The 17,811-nt window shown below is 49.8% G+C and overlaps 1 protein-coding gene across 1 annotated transcript in view; it reads left to right on the top strand.

The window, feature by feature from the left end:
- Positions 1-17,811, top strand: part of EFCAB6 (EF-hand calcium binding domain 6) — a 264,209-nt gene that overhangs the window by 234,732 nt on the left and 11,666 nt on the right. Inside the window, exon 28 of the mRNA XM_068560155.1 lies at positions 10,937-11,164. Within this exon, the coding sequence (XP_068416256.1) occupies positions 10,937-11,164 (228 nt within the window). The remainder of the gene's footprint in view (positions 1-10,936; positions 11,165-17,811) is intronic.

Genomic DNA, 17,811 nt, shown 5'->3' with positions numbered 1-17,811 from the left:
TAAAGGGTTGAAGGGGTAGCTTAAACGTTTCCTCTACTTCTCAGCATTTTATGGCAATTTCGTGCTACCAAAGGATTTGTGCGTTGGGTGTTTGCAGAGGTGTCGGATGGATCCTTTGTGAATGTCGAGCTGTATGGTGGAAGTCAGCTCGGAGAGCCGAAGGGGGAGGACCTAAGTCTGCACGGTCAGGGGCAGAGGTGGCATAATCAGCTCTCTGATGAGCTTACACCGTGTCTGGACATTGGGAGACCAGGCTTCCCGGGCGTAGGGATCCCCATGTGCAGAGACCCAAGATGGGAAACGTGTACTTTGGGCGTGGCTAGAGCATGGGTCAAGGTGGGGCGAGAGGCCGGGGGCAGAGGATCTGGGAGGGAGGCCAAGGGGCAGGGCTGTTAGGGTGGGTCTCCCCCGTTCTTGCCTCCATGGGCATATCAAAGCATCAGCTTCTCCAAGGCAGGGGTTTGTCTCTGCCGTTCACTGCTCTATTCCCCTTGCCTGGGATGGAGCCTGGCACACGGTTGGCCCTCAGTCAGTGCTGATGAATTCGCACATTCCTCTCTTGGGTGGGCTCTGTACTTGTGCATGTGGTGGGGCTGGGATCACGGAAGGATGGGAGAGCACAGCTCTGAAGTCATCAGCTCACAGGGGAGTAGCCTGGGGACTGTGGCCGGGTCCTGACCCACTTACTTAGTCTAGAAATAGGGAGAACCATGGCTGCCTCGAAGGGCAATGGGAGGATTAGAGAAATTTCTGCAACGCCCCAGCCCAGCGCCTGGGTGAAGGAGACACAGTGAAGGATGGCCATCAGGACTGGGTCTCAGTTAGCCTTGGTTCAGTTGACTTGAAGCTTGACTTGAAGCTTGACTTGATTGTAGCCTTTTCAAAGGAAAAGGAACCTGGAATCTCCAGATTTGCCTTCATGCATTGCCTAGAAAGAATCCCTCCGTGGTCAGAGATCCCAGTGTGGGCAGCGGTCACGCCACCGGGAAACTTGGGTTGTGCCTGCAGTTCTGCTGTCACCCTTTTGGATCTGCAAACAGGATACTGGATTGCTGAGGCCAGTTCGTCGATCACTAAGACCTCCAGACCTCCCGACAGACGAGCATCTACCCTTGGCCTCGTGCATGCTGGGCTCTGGGAGTTGCAAAAGTTGGTTCCTTGATCCGGCGGGAGGCGTCTGTAGCAGCACGTTTGCACACAGAGCTTTCACTTTATTCTCAACCAGATTTTTTAAATGTTTTATCTTTTTTTTTTTGACAGGCAGTTTTGCTGCTGTTGTTATTTTTAGCATTCATTAATTCACTGTAAATACAAATGAAGATACAGTGCAATTAATTTCTTTGCTAATCAAAATATTTGATCAAATGAAGCAATTTTTCAATTCTTAGAAGTAATTATACTGTTCTTTAAAAGGAAGTAGAGGAATTCATTACTGAGTATTTCTAATTAGGAGTTTTTGCTACCTGCTCTATTCTTATTCTGTATGAAGTTTGAGGATTTTTTTTTTCCTCCTGTAAGGAATCATGGGAAAAACTGTATAATTGAATCCCTAAGTATTCAGAACAAAACTTAGTAGAAGAGTCATGTAGTCTGATTAGCTAATTATAACCTTCGTAATAGTTAGATTGATCTACCAACATGTTTCTAATCTGACAGCTGGAATGGACCTTGCTAAACCTTGTTGTCCCAGCCAGGTGACTGCCACCTTGGACACCCACAGGAGGAGTGTCACAAAGTCCCTTTGCAAAGTGCCCATCGTCAAGGAACACTGACAGCCAAAAAGCCACCTTCTCTTCTCTGTACTCTGAGCTCAGTACCTTTGATTTCTCACTAACTAGAAATTCAGAACTGAATTGGTCAGCTATCGCTGTGTAACAAACAACCACGGAACCTCCAGGACTGTAAGCATTTGTTCGGCTTTTGCTTGTGGGCTGGCTGATCTGGGCTGGCTCGGCTCTGGTGGCCTGACTGGGATATCTCTGCTCCTTGGACCAGAGTGAAGTCACGTGGGCTCCTCTCAAGGCAGCACGACAGACACAGGAAGGCTTGCAGATCATGCAAGCACTTTTTAATTCTTTGGTCACATTGAACCTGCTAACGTTCCCTTGGCCAAAGCAGTCATATGGCTGAATCCAAAGCCACAGGATAGGGAAATATTCTCAGCTCTTCAGTGGGAGGAACCCTGGAGTCCCATGGCAAAGGATGTGGAGACAGGGGAGTTGAGGAAATGGGCCTTGAATGCAGCATGCCACCAGCAAACAGATACATGGCGTGTCTCTGTCTCCAGCCCTACCAGATCATCTGACAGCTCAGCCCACCCCTCCACCCCTTCCCTACCACGTTCTCTCCTCCAGGTTACCTAGAGAAGTTGCTTAGGATACGATTTCATGGAAAATTGATTTTATAAGTCAGCCAAGAACGTGGCTGGACGTAACTTATTGACAGGACACTAGAAGGCTCTGTTATGGAATCATTCCCGTAACAGAGCTGTTGAAACGAGTACAATCAAACTGAATATGAGCTAACAGAATTCCAGGGTCAGTGAACCCCCTGGAGTGCCCTGCCCTCTCTGGCTTGTTCTTGCCCTGGGCTCACTCTCTCAGGTTTGGGTTGGGGTCACAAGTTTCTTACTTGGGGATCCCCCAACCCCTTTCAAATATGAGTTCCCTGCAGCAGAGATGGGGTTAATTCATCTTTATGGGGGACAGGTTAGTGCAGTGCCTTCCTGAGAGGACAGGATGCTCCCTGTTTGTCCCCTGTCTCCTGGGATGATTCTTGCGGGCAGTTCCCTCTGATTGGTGCGGCTGTCACGACTTTACAGACTGAGGACCTTGGCCCAGAGAAGTGAGGTGACTGCTTGAGATCCAGCCAGAAGATGGCAGGGCTCTAGCCTAGCCGTCCTGAATCTGAGCCCCCGCTCCACCTGCAGGGCCCGAAGCAGCTGGTCAGGAGCCCGGGTCCTGTGGAGGGCCCTCCTCGAGGTGCGTGACCACGTCTCAGACCTGGCTTCCCTCCCCAGCGGGCTGGCTTGACCTGCAGGCAACAGCGGGTGCCACATGCCTCTGCCCTCTGATTACCCACCATAGAGACGGCGTGGGCCAGGAACCGGAACTCAACCCAGGTCTGCCCGACCTCTTGACTCAGGCAAAGATGTCTATTAAAATAACCAACAGAAGCAGCAAGCATGGCCGCCCATGTTTGCCGGGCGTTGGGCGAAGCACTGCGTGTGTTGTTTTGTGGCGATCCCAGGCCTGCCCTTTGAGATGGTTGGGGCTTTATTCTCGGGAGGAAAGTGAGGCGGAGGGGAGTGCGTCTTGCCTGAGGTCACAAGAAAGAGCAGAACTGAGCTCCATTCAGCCCTGAGCAGCCCCAAAGCCCTCCGCTGACGGTGAGCTGTCCTCAGCCTCCGGGTCCGGCCCCCCACTTGACCAGCCTGGCCCCTGGTCGACTTCTGCTGGGTCCCAGGCGGGCAGAACTTGGGTTCCTGGTGCCGCTCCCTGGCTGTGCTCTTGAGGCCGGGTGGGTCTGCCCCTTCTTCACGTTCGGTGTCAGGCGCTGCATGGTGGCGGATCTGGCCTGAGCCGCCAGGAGGACGGGACACAGGCTGGGGGTCCCAGCTCTGTGCCTGCAGGGCTCCCCCAGTCCATCAGCCGACACTGTGTACTGGGAGACAGCCCAGTCTGGGCGGAAGGCGGCCTCAGAGACGCTGGGCTGCGGGGCGAGAGGAGCGCTGAGCTGGGGCAGGAGGACTGGGCTCAGGATGAGTTCCGCACAGACCTCCCCCCGGGCCCCTTCCCACGCGGGCTTCCTCCCTCTGACCCCCCACTGGTTGGGGCGGCCTCTGGGGTGAGTCCGAGTGGTGGCAGGGTTCAGAACCCCTGGATTACACCGTAAAGCTTGCGTTTTACTAAATGAGATACGTGGCTACGTTTGAGCCTGAGAAAAACTCCATAAAACTGAGATGTTATTAGTCGGCTCTTTGATGATTGTGTGCTCCATATGTTGGGACATTATTTCTTTTATGTATTTTGCCAACACTCTCGTGTCATCACAGAGGGGACCAGGAATCTTCCTTTTGGGACAGGTGGCCCATACTTCTCTGCGACATCAAGAGGGACAATTGTTTAGTAAAACAAGGTTCCATGAATACCCTTGAATAAATGAGAGAAGATACCTTCAAAACATGTAAATCATTGTCTGATTGGGTCAGACCCATAGTGCATAAGAGTCTACTTTTTTTTTTTTTTTTTTCATTTGAAAAGTCACCGGTGTGTGCAGTTGGCAGATGAGGGGCTACGGGGAGGAGCGCTGAGGACGCAGGCCCAGCGACTCCTGCTCCAAACAGTAGTGGGGACGGAAGTGGGCGCCTGACACGTCATCCCTCCCGAGTTCTCTCCATCTTGCAGCTGTGATTCCTATCCTGAGGGGACCTTTTATGTAAAGCGTAGTTCGTTTTGGAAAGTGACATTTGCATCTGAAGATGGTGGTGTCTTTTCTGATTAGGAGAAACATTTCTTCTAGTTATAGAAAAAGCACTATTTTTCCCCATTCAGATATAACGATCACGTGAGAAGTGCCAGGGACACAAAAGCGCCAGACCAAGAGCCATCTGTTCTCCCCTGGCGTCTCCAGTCACTCAGAGCAAGGCTGGCGGTGGTGGCTGAGTGGCTTTGCGGAGAGCAGGATGGGAACCGGAACGTGGGCGCCCAACAGCCTCGAGCCCAAATGCCCCTGATGGGAGAGCCAGGAGGCCCTACCCTCCAGAGGCCAGAGGCTTCTCCGGGTGGCACGGGGTGGGGAGCAGTGCGGCTGCACCCTCTGGGGCCTGGGGACCTTCTGGTCAAGGGCTGGTCCCTTGTGCACCGAGGCGATGGCAGTGGTGCTGCTGGGGGCGGGGTAATTAGTGATCTTTGCTTTCAATTTGTGCCCTGTTTGTAGTTTTCTGCAGTGAACATGCAGTCATTAGCTTTGCAAGCAGCAAAAGAATATCTCTAACTGGCAGCGAAACCACCTTGTGACAGACATAGTCCCCCCCTCTCCGTGTTCACAGCCTGGCCTCTGGCTGTGGCTTTCGGGATGCTGAGAAAAGCGCTGGGGGTGCAGGAGGCCAGCGCTGCTCTCCTGACCTTCCCGCCAGCTTGTCGAGTAAGGATAATAGCGCCTCAGGTGCCAGTTTTCAAGGATTTGCACCTGTACCTCCTTCACCTCCTGGCTCAGTGGTTTCCTCCTCTGGAGGCTATTTCCATCAGTTGTGTCAAGAGCACACGACCCGTTATAATCTCTGCTCACCTGTGAGACTGGCCCTCATCTCTCTTCCACCCCAGACCCTACCCGGGCAAGACTATTTAAGGATTGTGACCTCTGTCTCCCCAGCTTCTAGCGAAGAGCCTGGCACACAGCAGACATTCCAGGGGTGTCTGCGGAGGGCCCAGTACAGTCATCTCGGGCGTGCGTTGAGTGTTCGTCCTCTGTAAGTGCATCGCGGGTGCGTGTGTCACACGCCCGGCACAGGTGCTTGCCTTCCCCCCCGGGCTCTGGGATTCAGTGTGACCCAGGTGTCACTCTGATCCCTGCGCAGGTGGAGAGGGGGCAGATTCACATCCAGGGCAGTCGCACCGAGCGGGGCTCCAAGACCAGCCGCTCCTCCACGTCGCTCGCAGCCAGGCTATCCCGGCCCCCCAGCCTCAGGACCCCGGCCCGTGGGGCCGGCAAGACTCCAGGCTTGGGAGCCCCAGTTGTCTGCCTGGCCCTGCCCTCGCTTATTCCTCACCCAGAGAACAAGCGTTAGTACTAGGGTGTGTATACATACAGGTGTGTGCATGTGTGTGTGTGCTCGTGTGATCATTTGGACCCTTCTGTGGCCCCTTTCCACTTAGTGCACTGCAAACATTTTACCATATTGTTAAACTATTTCTTGAAACATTCTAAATAGCTGCACTGTCATCCATCTTCTAGAAATATCGTGTTTTATTTAACCATTCTCCTAATTTAGACATCTGAAGTGTTGCTAATTTTTTTTTAATTTTGTGAATTCCATAAATAGTACTGTAATGATCATAACTCCATGTTTATTTCCTCAAGGAAAGTCTTCAAAGGGTAGGTACCAAGTCAGAGGATAGGCACTTTTATGGCTCCAGATACCTTATTCCACCTTCTCCAGCACTGATATCGTCAATCAAGAAATTTGCATTTCTTAGAAGAAAAAAGTGGAATCTTGTTTTCTTTTCCGTTTTTTTGCAGCGTGACCAGGTCAGAGTTTTTTAACAGAAGACCCAGGGTGGCTGCCCAGAGCACTCATTCATTTGATTGGCTGTGCGGAGACACTGTTTATCCACTCTTTCTTTGAACAAATAGCAGATCCCACCGTGTGCCAGGTTCTTCTAAGCACGCGAGGATTCAGCAGTGCACAGAAGACTAGACTTGCCTTGAAGTTTATTTTCTGTTGGGCTGAGAAAGACAATTAGGGTAAATATGAGGTGGATCAGAGAGCCATACGTGGGATGGAAATGAGCAGGGAAAGCGAGAGAGAATCTGGAGTTCGGCTCAGGAATGTGATAAAAACCCTGAGAGAAGGGCGAGAACAGCAAGTGCAAAGGCCCTGAAGCAGGAACGAGCTTGCTGTGAATGAAGCACAGCAGGAGGCTGTCACAGAGTGAGGTCAGAGCGAGTCGTGGGTGAGAGCCATTGTGACACCCTGCCTGTTACTCTGAGCAACGTGGGAAGCCATTTGAGAGTTGTGCCTGACCTGATCTGCACTTTAAAGAGACCGTCCTCAGGGGAAAATGACTATGGCTTTTTGATTATGGCTCTGCCCTCCCTTACCCCTCCATCCAGAGAACAAGTGCTGACACGTGCATGTCAGTGCGCATGTCATACACGTGTGTGTGTACTTTAAAAGACTGAGGGTGGAAACAGAGAGGCTGATGCAATAATCCGTGCAAGATGATGGCAGCCTGGACCAGGGGGTGAAGGTAGAGCAGGCAACTTCCAGGTATGCACTGGGAGCGGAGCCCCTGGGATTTGCGGGTGGTTTGGGTACGAGTGATAGAAAGATCCGTCACAGAGGACTCTATTCTGAGCTACTGGGACAATTTCCATTTGCTGAGATGGGGACCTCAGAAGGACTGTGTTTTGAAGCTGATGATGAAAGAAAGAAGAAAGAATTTTCCTTTATGAAACTCGGATGTTCTGTTTTGCTTGGGAGGGCCTCTCTCCCCCGAGGTTATCTTGGAGTCAGCCAGCCATACAGCTCCTTGCTACTTTTATAACATTGTAACGGTAGGCTTGGTGATGTAAGGGCTCAGTCACAGAAGAGACTGACTTCTCATTAACAGTCTGAGTAGGTGTCCACTGATTTATTTGTATATTCTGGACCTAGCTCTTCTGATTCTATTATTCTGATTATATCAAGTTTATGGTGTTTTGATATCTGGTGGCTCAAAAACATCATTGCTAGCCTTTTCCAAAAATTTCATGGCAAATCTCACATATTTCTTTTTCTTTACCAACTTTAATATCTATGTCTAATGAGTCCCCCAAATATCCATTGAGATATTTTTTCTTTTTTTTTTAATTTTTAAATTTTATTTATTTTTTTATACAGCAGGTTCTCATTAGTTATCCATTTTATGCATATTAGTGTATATATGTCAATCCCAAGCCATTGAGATTTTTACTAGAGTTTTATTTATTTATAATTTGAGAAAGGTTTTACCTTTGGAAGTAGAGAGTCTTCACATCCAGGAACATAGTATGTGTCTCTTTTCATTCCAGTCTTGCTTTAGTAACCTTCAATAGAATGTATATGGCTTTCTCTGTATAGGTCTTATGCCTTTCAGATGTAATCTATCCCAAGGTATTCAATAGCTTTGTCATTAATGTGAATGTGGATTTTTTTTCACAATACAATTTCTAACTAGTTATATTTACTGTTTAAAAAAAAAAGTATTGCTTTTTTGGGTATTTTTTACTTGAATCCAGCCACTTTCCTAATTGTCTTGAGATTTTCTAGTTGTAAAATCATATCCCGAATAATGATAAATCTTGTTTTTCAACATTTATACTGTTTATTTCATCTTGTCTTATTTCAAAAGCTGGAACCTCTAAAAATGTGACTAGCAGAACTGACAGTGAGCATGTCTATCTTGTTTCTGACTTTAATGGAAATGCTTCAGTGTTTCGCCCAAGTAACGTATTTGCAGATAGTGTCTGTTAATATTCTCGTGTTTAGGATGTTCATTTTATTTCCATGTAGTTTATATGTTCTGTTCTGTTCTATACCATTTAGTCAGGAATGGCTGCCGAATTTTGTTAAATGCCATTTTGCCATCTGTTGCTATGTGACCTTTGCTAATATAAGGAATTGAAGTTTTGCTAATTCTTGAAGGATTCTTATTCTTGGAATAAACCGTAATCGATCTTGGTATGCCCTTTTAAAATATGGCACTAAATATTCCTAATGTTTTCTTTTTTTGATGTATTTGCATTTATATCCATAAACTGGATTGGCTTATATTTTTCTTTCCAAGTGTTTTCTTTATCACATTTTTGTATTAGGGTAATATAAAATGAACTGGCATACTATATATCGCTTTTTGTGTTCTGGAATAATTTGACTAATGTAAAAATTATCTAGGCTTGACACCTTTTTACTGATAGATGGTAGATCTTTTAACAGCTTTTTAAATTTCTTTTGTGGTTACCTGTCTATTCAGGCTTTCCTATTACGTAAGTTAAATTTAGTAATCTATATTTTGCTAGAAAATGATTCAATTTCCTCCAGAGTTTAAAGCATATTAACTTAAGGTTACCCATCCTACTTTGTTAGAATTCTTCCATATCTGTTGCTAAAATAGTAGTATTTCCGATTCGTTTTGTGTGCTAACGCTTTCAAAGAGCACTCACACACACCGTCTCGTGGGAGCCTTGATTCCTCCTGGAAAGATGAGGAAACTGAGGGAAACATGGTTAAGTGGCTTGTGGGGTCACACAGCCAGTTAGAGGCAGAGTCTAGCCTCAGACCGGGGACCCAGCTTCCCCTGCGGGACACGACGACCTGTGCTCATTCCAGTTTGTTCACCTGGGGTGCGTCCTCCTCAGGCCCCAAAGGTGTGACAAGTGTAAGGATGGACTTGAGCATGAGTCTCCATCCAGAAAAGGTCCCTGTACTCTCTGAGCACCAACACCCCTCGCAATGTTTAGGGAAAGGCCCTCCTACCTAGATACAGGGGGTGCATTTTCAACTGTTTGAACAAGTGTAAGATGCGTCTGTAATATCACTCTTTTTCTAGAATGAAAAAAGAAAGGCGTTCATTCGCTTTACAGATGGCTCCAAATGGACATATTTAAAAGCCTCTGTTAACCTTTGGGTGGTCACGGATGTGGTGGGCTGTGGTTTGAGTGTGTGTACATTCACGTTTTGGGGGATATTCCCAGCAGCATCCTGTGTTTGATACAATTTCATAAAGTAACATTATACCCTGTCCTGAAGGATAGTAGCATATAATACCTATATTGCTATGGAATTGCTGAACCTGAATCATGACCAAGTTTTAATACAGGCTGGGGGGATTAGATTGATCATCTGGTAAAGTGCTGGTGCTTTGAAAGAACCGTTTATCCTAGCTAACAGTCATGAAGGGTTTTGATGTGGAGAAACCCAGCGTATCTGAGAATCCGCCCTGGTACGGGGGCAGCATTCATGCCTCCGTTACCCCTGGGTTCTCACGGAGCCCGGTCTCCCCTCCCACCCCGGGGCTCCATCCCGTCCTCATACTCCAGGAGCCGACCTGCTGATGCAGTGACCACAGGTGTAGCTTCGGGGCCTTTTCCTAATTGCAGCAAGTAGATGCCCATCAGGGCTGCAGCCCTGGCCCTGTTCACTGCCCTCGCAGGAGGCTGGGGACTCAGCTGCTCCCCACCCCGGCTTCGCCCTTCCAGCTCCAGTCTCCTTAGTGCCCAGGATAGACAGAGGCCCTTGTCATCTCCAGGGCTGCTGATGGTCACTAAGTAACTTCCCTTGCCTGCTCTTCCTGTGGTCTGTCCACCACACAGATCATCAGCCAGTGCTCACTGAGATGCTGCACGTGGGCTGACGGCCCCTCCAGCTCCCCTGGCCACGAGCCCTTTGCCAGCACATCAGCCTAAACATCCAGTGAAAAGATCTTTCCTCTGCTCCTCTTTCCTCGTGGCTCACTCCTCCCTCCAGAAAGCTGTCCTGGGGTGCAGACAGGGCCTGTCCCTCCTCGGGGTTTCTCAGCACCCTGGACAGCGCCCCCAGGCCCTGAAAGCACCTCCCAACACCCGGCTGTCCTTGCCCTGCGAGGGGTGCTGACTGGGATCCAGGCCAGCGGGCGGCTCCATTGTCCCCACAGCCTCCAACTGCAGGAACCTGCGCTCACCAGGATCAAATCCCTGCGGGACTCAAAGTTTCAGACCTAAGGGACACTTAGCCCACAGCGGTGCTGCAGCGTAGTGTGGCAGCAGTCATCCAAAACCGCCTTTCACGTTGTAACTGCTGGGAGTGCAAATTAATCAAACTGAGGCTCGGAAAATGAAAGCAGTCTGGATCCACATCCTGTTGATTCCCTTACCACTCAGAGCAGGCGCTCACCGTGTGCTTGTTACACAAACCGGAGGACAGGCTGAACGCGTGAAGGGAGGCGGGGAAGAGGTGTGCCCTCCCCAGGCCTGGCCCGGCCCCTTGCCCTGCCCCATGGGGCCGACACACTCCGCTCCTCGTCTGTGGCAGGTCAGCCCAGGCTTCCACCTCAGCCAAATCTGCCCCTGCAGTCGGGCCTCTGGGTCACACTGTCTCCTGGCTCGTCATCTTCCTCACTAAGCTGGACCTCCCAGGGCCTGCCCTGGCTAAGGCACCCAGAGCCAAGGTGACTCATTATGTATTAAATGGGTCAGTTTTCCATTCTGTTTTGCCCAGGCTGCTGCTGAGTGGGCTGAGAAGATGCCCAAAGGCCCGCCGCCCATATCTCCCAAGGAAATGGCAAACCAAGAGGTCCTGGCCCGGCTCCACAACGCCGTGACCTGCCACTACCACACCATCGCCCAGGAGTTTGAGAACTTCGACACCATGAAGACCAGTACCGCCTCCAGGGACGAGTTCCGGTCCATTTGTACTCGCCACGTCCAAGTTCTGACGGATGAGCAAGTAAGATACGCATTTCCTTTAGCCTCCTAAGCGATGCATGCGCGTCAGGCCGGCCCTTCCCAGAGCGTGAAAAGTTTAAGACTGTTCTCTCTTTTTTAAATACTTGAAGGTTTTTTTGGGGCGGGGGGTGGGTTGTTGTTATTTAGTTTTAAATCTTACTGGAGACTCACGGGAGCTTTCTGTTTATGTAACAGGTATGAATCGCACCATTTCAATCAGGGTGCAAATTATATCACTTTTATTTTTAAAACCAAATTAAACTGGGCTCCAGCTACCACTGTCCTTCTCCCTCCTTCCCCGGATCATTCCTGGGCTTAAGTGATCCAAAGAGGGGGCCAGTTTCTCCCCACATCTGAGCTGGGAGTGTGGGGGTAACGGTGGATGTAGAGCCTGTAGGTTGCTCTGACTCTCCCACCGCCTCTGCCTGCTTCTGCTGCCGGCGTTTTTGGATGCTCTGGTGCTACCGCCCCAAGCATGCTGGTGACACGCCCACCCCCAGTGGGCCTCTCCGCTGTCCACAGGCTGGACACAGGTCGCCCTCTCTGAGGTCCTCTTGCCCTTCACAGAACCCTCACAAGAGTTTCTCTGCGGTCTCTTCCCCAAGGACTGAGCTGGGCTCTTTTTAGCTCAAAGCTCTAGCAACTTGCTGCCCCGGCCTCTTTGGCCCTTCATGGCTTTCCTAGGCCAAGAGCACCTCCCAGTAGGATGGTGTCCCAGGGGCCTGCCTTGCTCACTGGCCTCAGCCGATAATCTCACTGAAAGTCCGCGCAGGGGAGCGGAGCCCTGGCTGCTTGGTCCTCACTGTGTTCCCAGCACTGAGACAGAGCCTGGCACAGAGCAGGTGCTCAGCATGTCCCAGTGAGCGGACAGTGTCCACGTCCCCACCCCCATCCGAGCAGTCCAGGGGCTGAACAGCCGATGACAGAGCACCACCGATCCGGTCCCGGAAGCAGATTTCCCTTCTTCCCGGAAAGTGCACTGCTACCAGCCCTCTTCAGTTCTCAGGTGAACTGATGCCCCGTCCATTCCCAGAGGGTAATTCAGATGGAAAAGGAACTCCAAAATACTCACAAAAGCAACCCCGCCTCCCCTCTTCCTCCGGGCTCTGCTCAGGCCCAGCCCAGGGAGCTTCCTACAGCTCCCCGTGTGGAAATGTCATTCTTTCCCCTCCACAGCTGGGTCCCTCCAAAGTCAAGTCTCACACTGTCAGAGTTTTAGGGTGAGGACTGAAAGTATTCACGGGAAGGGGTGATCATCACATCCGCCCTCCATCCCTACTTAGGCCTCTGAACTCGCTACCCTAAAGAATGAATTCGTTAAAGATATTAGTAATATGAACATCAGATTTCACTTTCCTAAAATATCACCTTTTTTAGGCATTATGATCATTTCTGCTAAGCAAAATAATGCCCTATTTCCAAACAATTCTGTCCCACAAAGCATCCAAGCCAAGTGAGCTCTCTATTTGCAAATATCAATACTTCTCTCCATTTCTACAAATGGATAGAAGCCTTTAAAATTAATACAGTTGCCTTTATTATTCTATGGGGCCAACTAATAAAGGTTGGTAATAAAGATTTTTAGTAATAAAGATTAGTAGTAAAGATTTTTTAGTAATAAAGATTTTAGTAATAAAGATTTTTCATTCCATCTAAATGAGCAAAATTTTACTCTAATTATAGGTATAAATTAATGACATGCCGGCATATCTGGCATTCATAACAGAGAATTTGATTCTAATTGTCCACTAAGAAAGCTTCACCATTCCCGTCACAGACAGCACCCCCCCACCCCCAACCCCCTGCAAAAAAATCAAGCACTTACTCTTAAATGCTGCTTTCTAAAAATACACGGACACATCTCAAAGACAGTCTGCACCATTGAGAGCATCGAAGTCTGGCATGAGTACCGTGGTTTAAGTTGGGTGATGATTAGCAGAAATTGTGCTATATTCGGGAAGGATGCTTCTAGATACAGGCTAGTAAACAGAAAGCAAAACCCCCAGAGATCCATATGCTTTCTTCTTGCATGAGTTGCTTAGCCAACGACCTTCTTGGTTGGATGGCCCAGTGTCTGGCACAGTAAGACACAGAAGTAACTTGCACTCTTGACATGTCTAGACCCCTCGTGCCATTATGGGGAAGAGTTCACCGGAGATACTGGGACAGTTCCGCCCGTGTTAAACAGCTTTCAGGTACAGATTCCATGACTTCGTTTATCTACATTATAGAGACTTATCTCTAAAAAATCCAATCATCGTGAATCTGAAGGGCAGCTTTCTTGACTTACAGAGCTCCGTAAGTAGGGAAGTGCCACATCTTTTGAAACCTTTTGGCACAATTAACCTTTCAGAAAAGGAGAGCGACTTTCAGAGCAGTTGGAGTCAGACACTGACAGGTCTTCATGGCTCTGCATAAAGCGTGTTATAAAAGGCCGTGGAACTGGGTCCACTTGGATCTGGCTTAAGAAGATAGAGACCCCATGGGGAGAGCCTGTCCTGGTGAGGCGATTTAGATCAGTCCATAGCGACCGCATGAGGACTTTGAATATGCAGCTATATTAGGGGAAGGAACCAGCAAACATTTCTGAGCATTCCAGATGTGATATTTCTAAAACAGACACCTTTAGGAAGTGAGAAAAATGCAGGTAGACTTGGGTTTCGACCCTGCTTCTGCACTCGTCCAGCTGTGTGACCTTGGAGAATTATTCAACCTCTCTGAGCTTCAATGTCCTTCCCTATGAAATGGGACAGTGCTCCCCAGGCTGATCCAGGTGCCCTCCCCTCTGCCCAGGCTGCAGTTATGCCTTCCCCATCTTTGCCCTTGGCAGTCTCTGCCTGCCCCTGCTCCTGTCCCTTCCCCCGCCCCCTTGTATCTGGCCACACCGACTCCCTCTTCCAGACTCACTTCGAGCCAAGTGAAGCCTTTTCTGACCACACCTTTACCTGCTGGAGCTGGCCACGCCCTGCTTTGCCCTCCCCAGCCCCCGACCTTGAGCTCTCCATCATCTGGCTGAGCCCTTGGGACACGCTTGCATGTTCTTGGGCACAGAGCTGCCTGTCTTGGCTGCGCAGTGAGTGCCCGAAGGCAGCGTGCACCCACTTCTTCACTTATTGGGGGCCCTCTGAGCTCAGAGTGGTGATGTTAGGTCCGCGGGAACCAAGGCGGGCCTGCTCCCTGCCTCCTTTGAGTCTGCATCCTGGGAGGGTAGAGAGAGGTTAAACGCCTGTGGTACATTATTCCTGTAATTCCACACCGCTGTCTGCTGCAAAGGGACGTGCAGCGCGCTGGGAGAGCAGAGCTGGGGGCTGACCTGGACCGAGGGGTCGGGGCGGTTTCCCTGAGGACACGATGCTGGAATGTGGGCGTGGCCTCCGAGGGGAGCCGGGAGGGAGCAATGCAGGCAGAGGGGGCATCCTCGAAGCAGGAGCGGTGGGCACGCTGCTTAGACGGGGATGCTGCCAGCCGGCCAGTGGGCACCGGAGACACACTCTGCCCGTGGGGTCTGTGCTCCTTGAGCGGCGGGCAGACACTGAACAAAATATGTGTACGTTGGATGGTGACAGATGCTCTAGAGGCCAAAGAAAAAAAAAGCAGGGAAGAGGGCAGTGCTAGGGAATTGGGAGGGTGCGCTGTGAGTAGGGCGGTCAGGGGAGGCCCCCGAGAAGGCAGCATCTGATTAAAGAGCTGGGTCAGGTGGCTGGCTGGGAACAGCGGAGGTTGGATCACGGATGCGTTTCAGAGTTGGAAGCAGCAGAATTTGCTAATGATTGTGGGTGGAAGAGCGAGAAGGGGAGTAGAGGACGGGGAGGCCAAAGGAGCCGTGGATGGGGTGCTGTGGGGGGCAGGGGGGAGGGGAGGGCGGGCGTGGGGCGCCTCACTGATCCATGGTCCACAGTCACATCTTCTGTCCTGCTCTCCTTCCTGTTCACTTTCTTTTTTGCTCAAGTACATCTTTACTTGCTCTTTCAGGGGAGAGGAAGCCCGAGAGCTTCCCTATTTCACCCTCGTCCTCAAAAGATAGTTTGGCTGGGGATAGAATTCTAGGTCCAAGTTTTCTCTCCCTGACCCTTTCAAGCGGTTTCTCAGTTGCCTTCCAGCATCTCTCGGTGTTGATGAGACATCTGCTAATTATCACGTGCTTTCTCCAGGGCCCAGATCCCAGTGGGAAGAAAGGCAGGGGCTGAGATGCTCATGCCAGTTCCCTTTTACCAGAACCCTGCTCTGAGACGAAGGGTGGGGTGTGAGTGAGTGAGGAGAGAGGAGCCAGCCGGGCTGCTCTGGTAAGTCCTGAATGCTCCACACACAGCTCGCCCAGGCGGGTCCCCTCCACGTGGTCCCCACCGCCAGGTGGTCCTACAGTTGTCTTGGCCTGGTCCTAGGGACTGGACTCCTCCTGCCTTGTCCTCCAGGCTTTTGTCCTCAGTGACTGTGGAAATTCTGTGCCCACTAGCAGCACAGGCCAGTTCCAGTTTCTACGTCAGGTAGTGGGTGATGGCTTGGTTCTAACTGCCCATCTTACATGGGGGCCTCTTGTCCCTGTTCCCGAGAGAGTACCGCCCACCATCTGCATCAAACCATGCCTCGAATGCCATGGGTTTCTTCTCCATTTCTGTTTAATCCAATTTCCCTGTTGTGTTTGAATAAGGACAATGCATTTTATTTATTTATTTATTTTAACATCTTTATTGGAGTATGATTGCTTTACAATGCTGTGTTAGTTTCTGCTTTATAACAAAGTGAATCAGCTATACATATACATATATCCCCATACCTCCTCCCTCTTGCATCTCCCTCCCACCCTCCCTATCCCACCCCTCTAGGTGGTCACAAAGCACCGAGCTGATCTCCCTGTGCTATGCGGCTGCTTCCCACTAGCTATCTATTTTACATTTGGTAGTGTATATATGTCCATGGCACTCTCTCACTTCATCCCAGCTAACCCTTCCCCCTCCCCGTGTCCTCAAGTCCATTCTCTACGTCTGCATCTTTATTCCTGTCCTGCCCCTAGGTTCTTCAGAACCTTTTTTTTTTAGATTCCATATCTATGTGTTAGCATACGGTATTTGTTTTTCTCTTCCTGACTTACTTCACTCTGTATGACAGACTCTGGGTCCATCCACCTCACTGCAAATAACTCAGTTTCGTGTCTTTTTACGGCTGAGTAATATTCCATTGTATATATGTGCCACACCTTCTTTATCCATTCATCTGTCAGTGGATACTTAGGTTGCTTCCATGTCCTGGCTATTGTAAATAGTGCTGCATTGAACATTGTGTTACATGACTCTTTTTGAATTATGGTTTTCTCAGGGTATATGCCCAGTAGTGGGATTGCTGGGTCGTATGATAGTTCTACTTTTAGTTTTTTAAGGAACCTCCATACTGTTCTCCATAATGGCTGTATCAATTTACATTCCCACCAGCAGTGCAAGAGGGTTCCCTTTTCTCCACACCCTCTCCAGCATTTATTGTTTGTAGACTTTTTTGTTGATGGCCATTCTGACTGGTGTGAGGTGATACCTCATTGTAGTTTTGATTTGCATTTCTCTAATGATTAGTGCTGTTGAGCATTCTTTCACGTGTTTGTTGGCAATCTGTATATCTTCTTTGGAGGGACAATGCATTTTAAAAAAATAGTTTCCACCTCTCTGCTGAAACTCCCCATCTGTTCATGCATGTTGTGTACCTCTTCTACTAGATCCATTAATGTATTAGCCACAGTTGTTTTAATGTTCCTGTCTGACAATCCCCACAGTGGGGTCATCTCTGAGTCTTGTCTGTTGATGGCTGTATCTCTTGGCAATGGGTCTGTTTTTCTTTTGTTTGTATGCTTCAAGTTTTTTAAAAAATTGAATGCCAGACATCGTGTGAAGAAGAATAGTAGAGACGGTGGTATAAATGATATTTATGCCTGGAAATGGGTGCACCTCTTCTCTGTCAGGCTGTGAGTGTGGGAGCGTTGTTGAATCAGTCTGGTGGGTAATTGAGCTACATTTGAATTTTGTTGTTGCTACTCTTCCCCAGCGTCAGATCCCTCCAGCAGAAGCTTGCCCAGGGCCCCCGGGCTCGAGTGGGTTTGCTATGCCTCCCCTTGTGGCTTTGCTTCCCAGTAGAGGAGGGTCTGGAGAAGCGGGCGGTGTTTCACGCCCATCCCCCACCAGTGGCTTCACGTGGCCTCCCGGGAGCAGTGGCAAAGGCTGCGGAGGAGAGCTTGTGAGTGTGAGCGTTCCCTGTGCCCGTGACTCCCAGCTCTTCTAGCCTGAGCTCCAGCCCAGCTTGGCCTTCAGGAATTTGCTAACATCTCGGCTGATTTCTTCCCACCCTCGCACTTCCTCCTGAGCCCCGCCAGGCGTGAGAGCTGGCGCTTCGGGCTCTCCTGGGAGCCTCGGGGCTCCATGGAGTTCAGTCCCCTCGGCTCCTGCAACCTCAACTCTCTCATGGGCCCAAGAAAAGTTCTGAGTTTGTAGGTATTTGGCTTTTTCTTGTTAGAATGGGAGTGGCGTTCGCTTGCTGCTTCCCACATCACAAGCAGAAGCGGAACCCTAAGTGGTGAATTTTTAAGTAGTTAGAAGGTAGTTGTCTGCTACTCTGCGTTTCCAGGGGACCTTTCAGCAGGCGTGCGTTCTGCCACGTGACATGGAAACT

This window comes from Eschrichtius robustus, chromosome 13, assembly GCF_028021215.1.
Source record: "Eschrichtius robustus isolate mEscRob2 chromosome 13, mEscRob2.pri, whole genome shotgun sequence".
Classification (NCBI taxonomy): domain Eukaryota; kingdom Metazoa; phylum Chordata; class Mammalia; order Artiodactyla; family Eschrichtiidae; genus Eschrichtius; species Eschrichtius robustus.
Note: the sequence above shows the minus strand (reverse complement) of the source record. Positions and strands in the feature narration are given on the sequence as shown.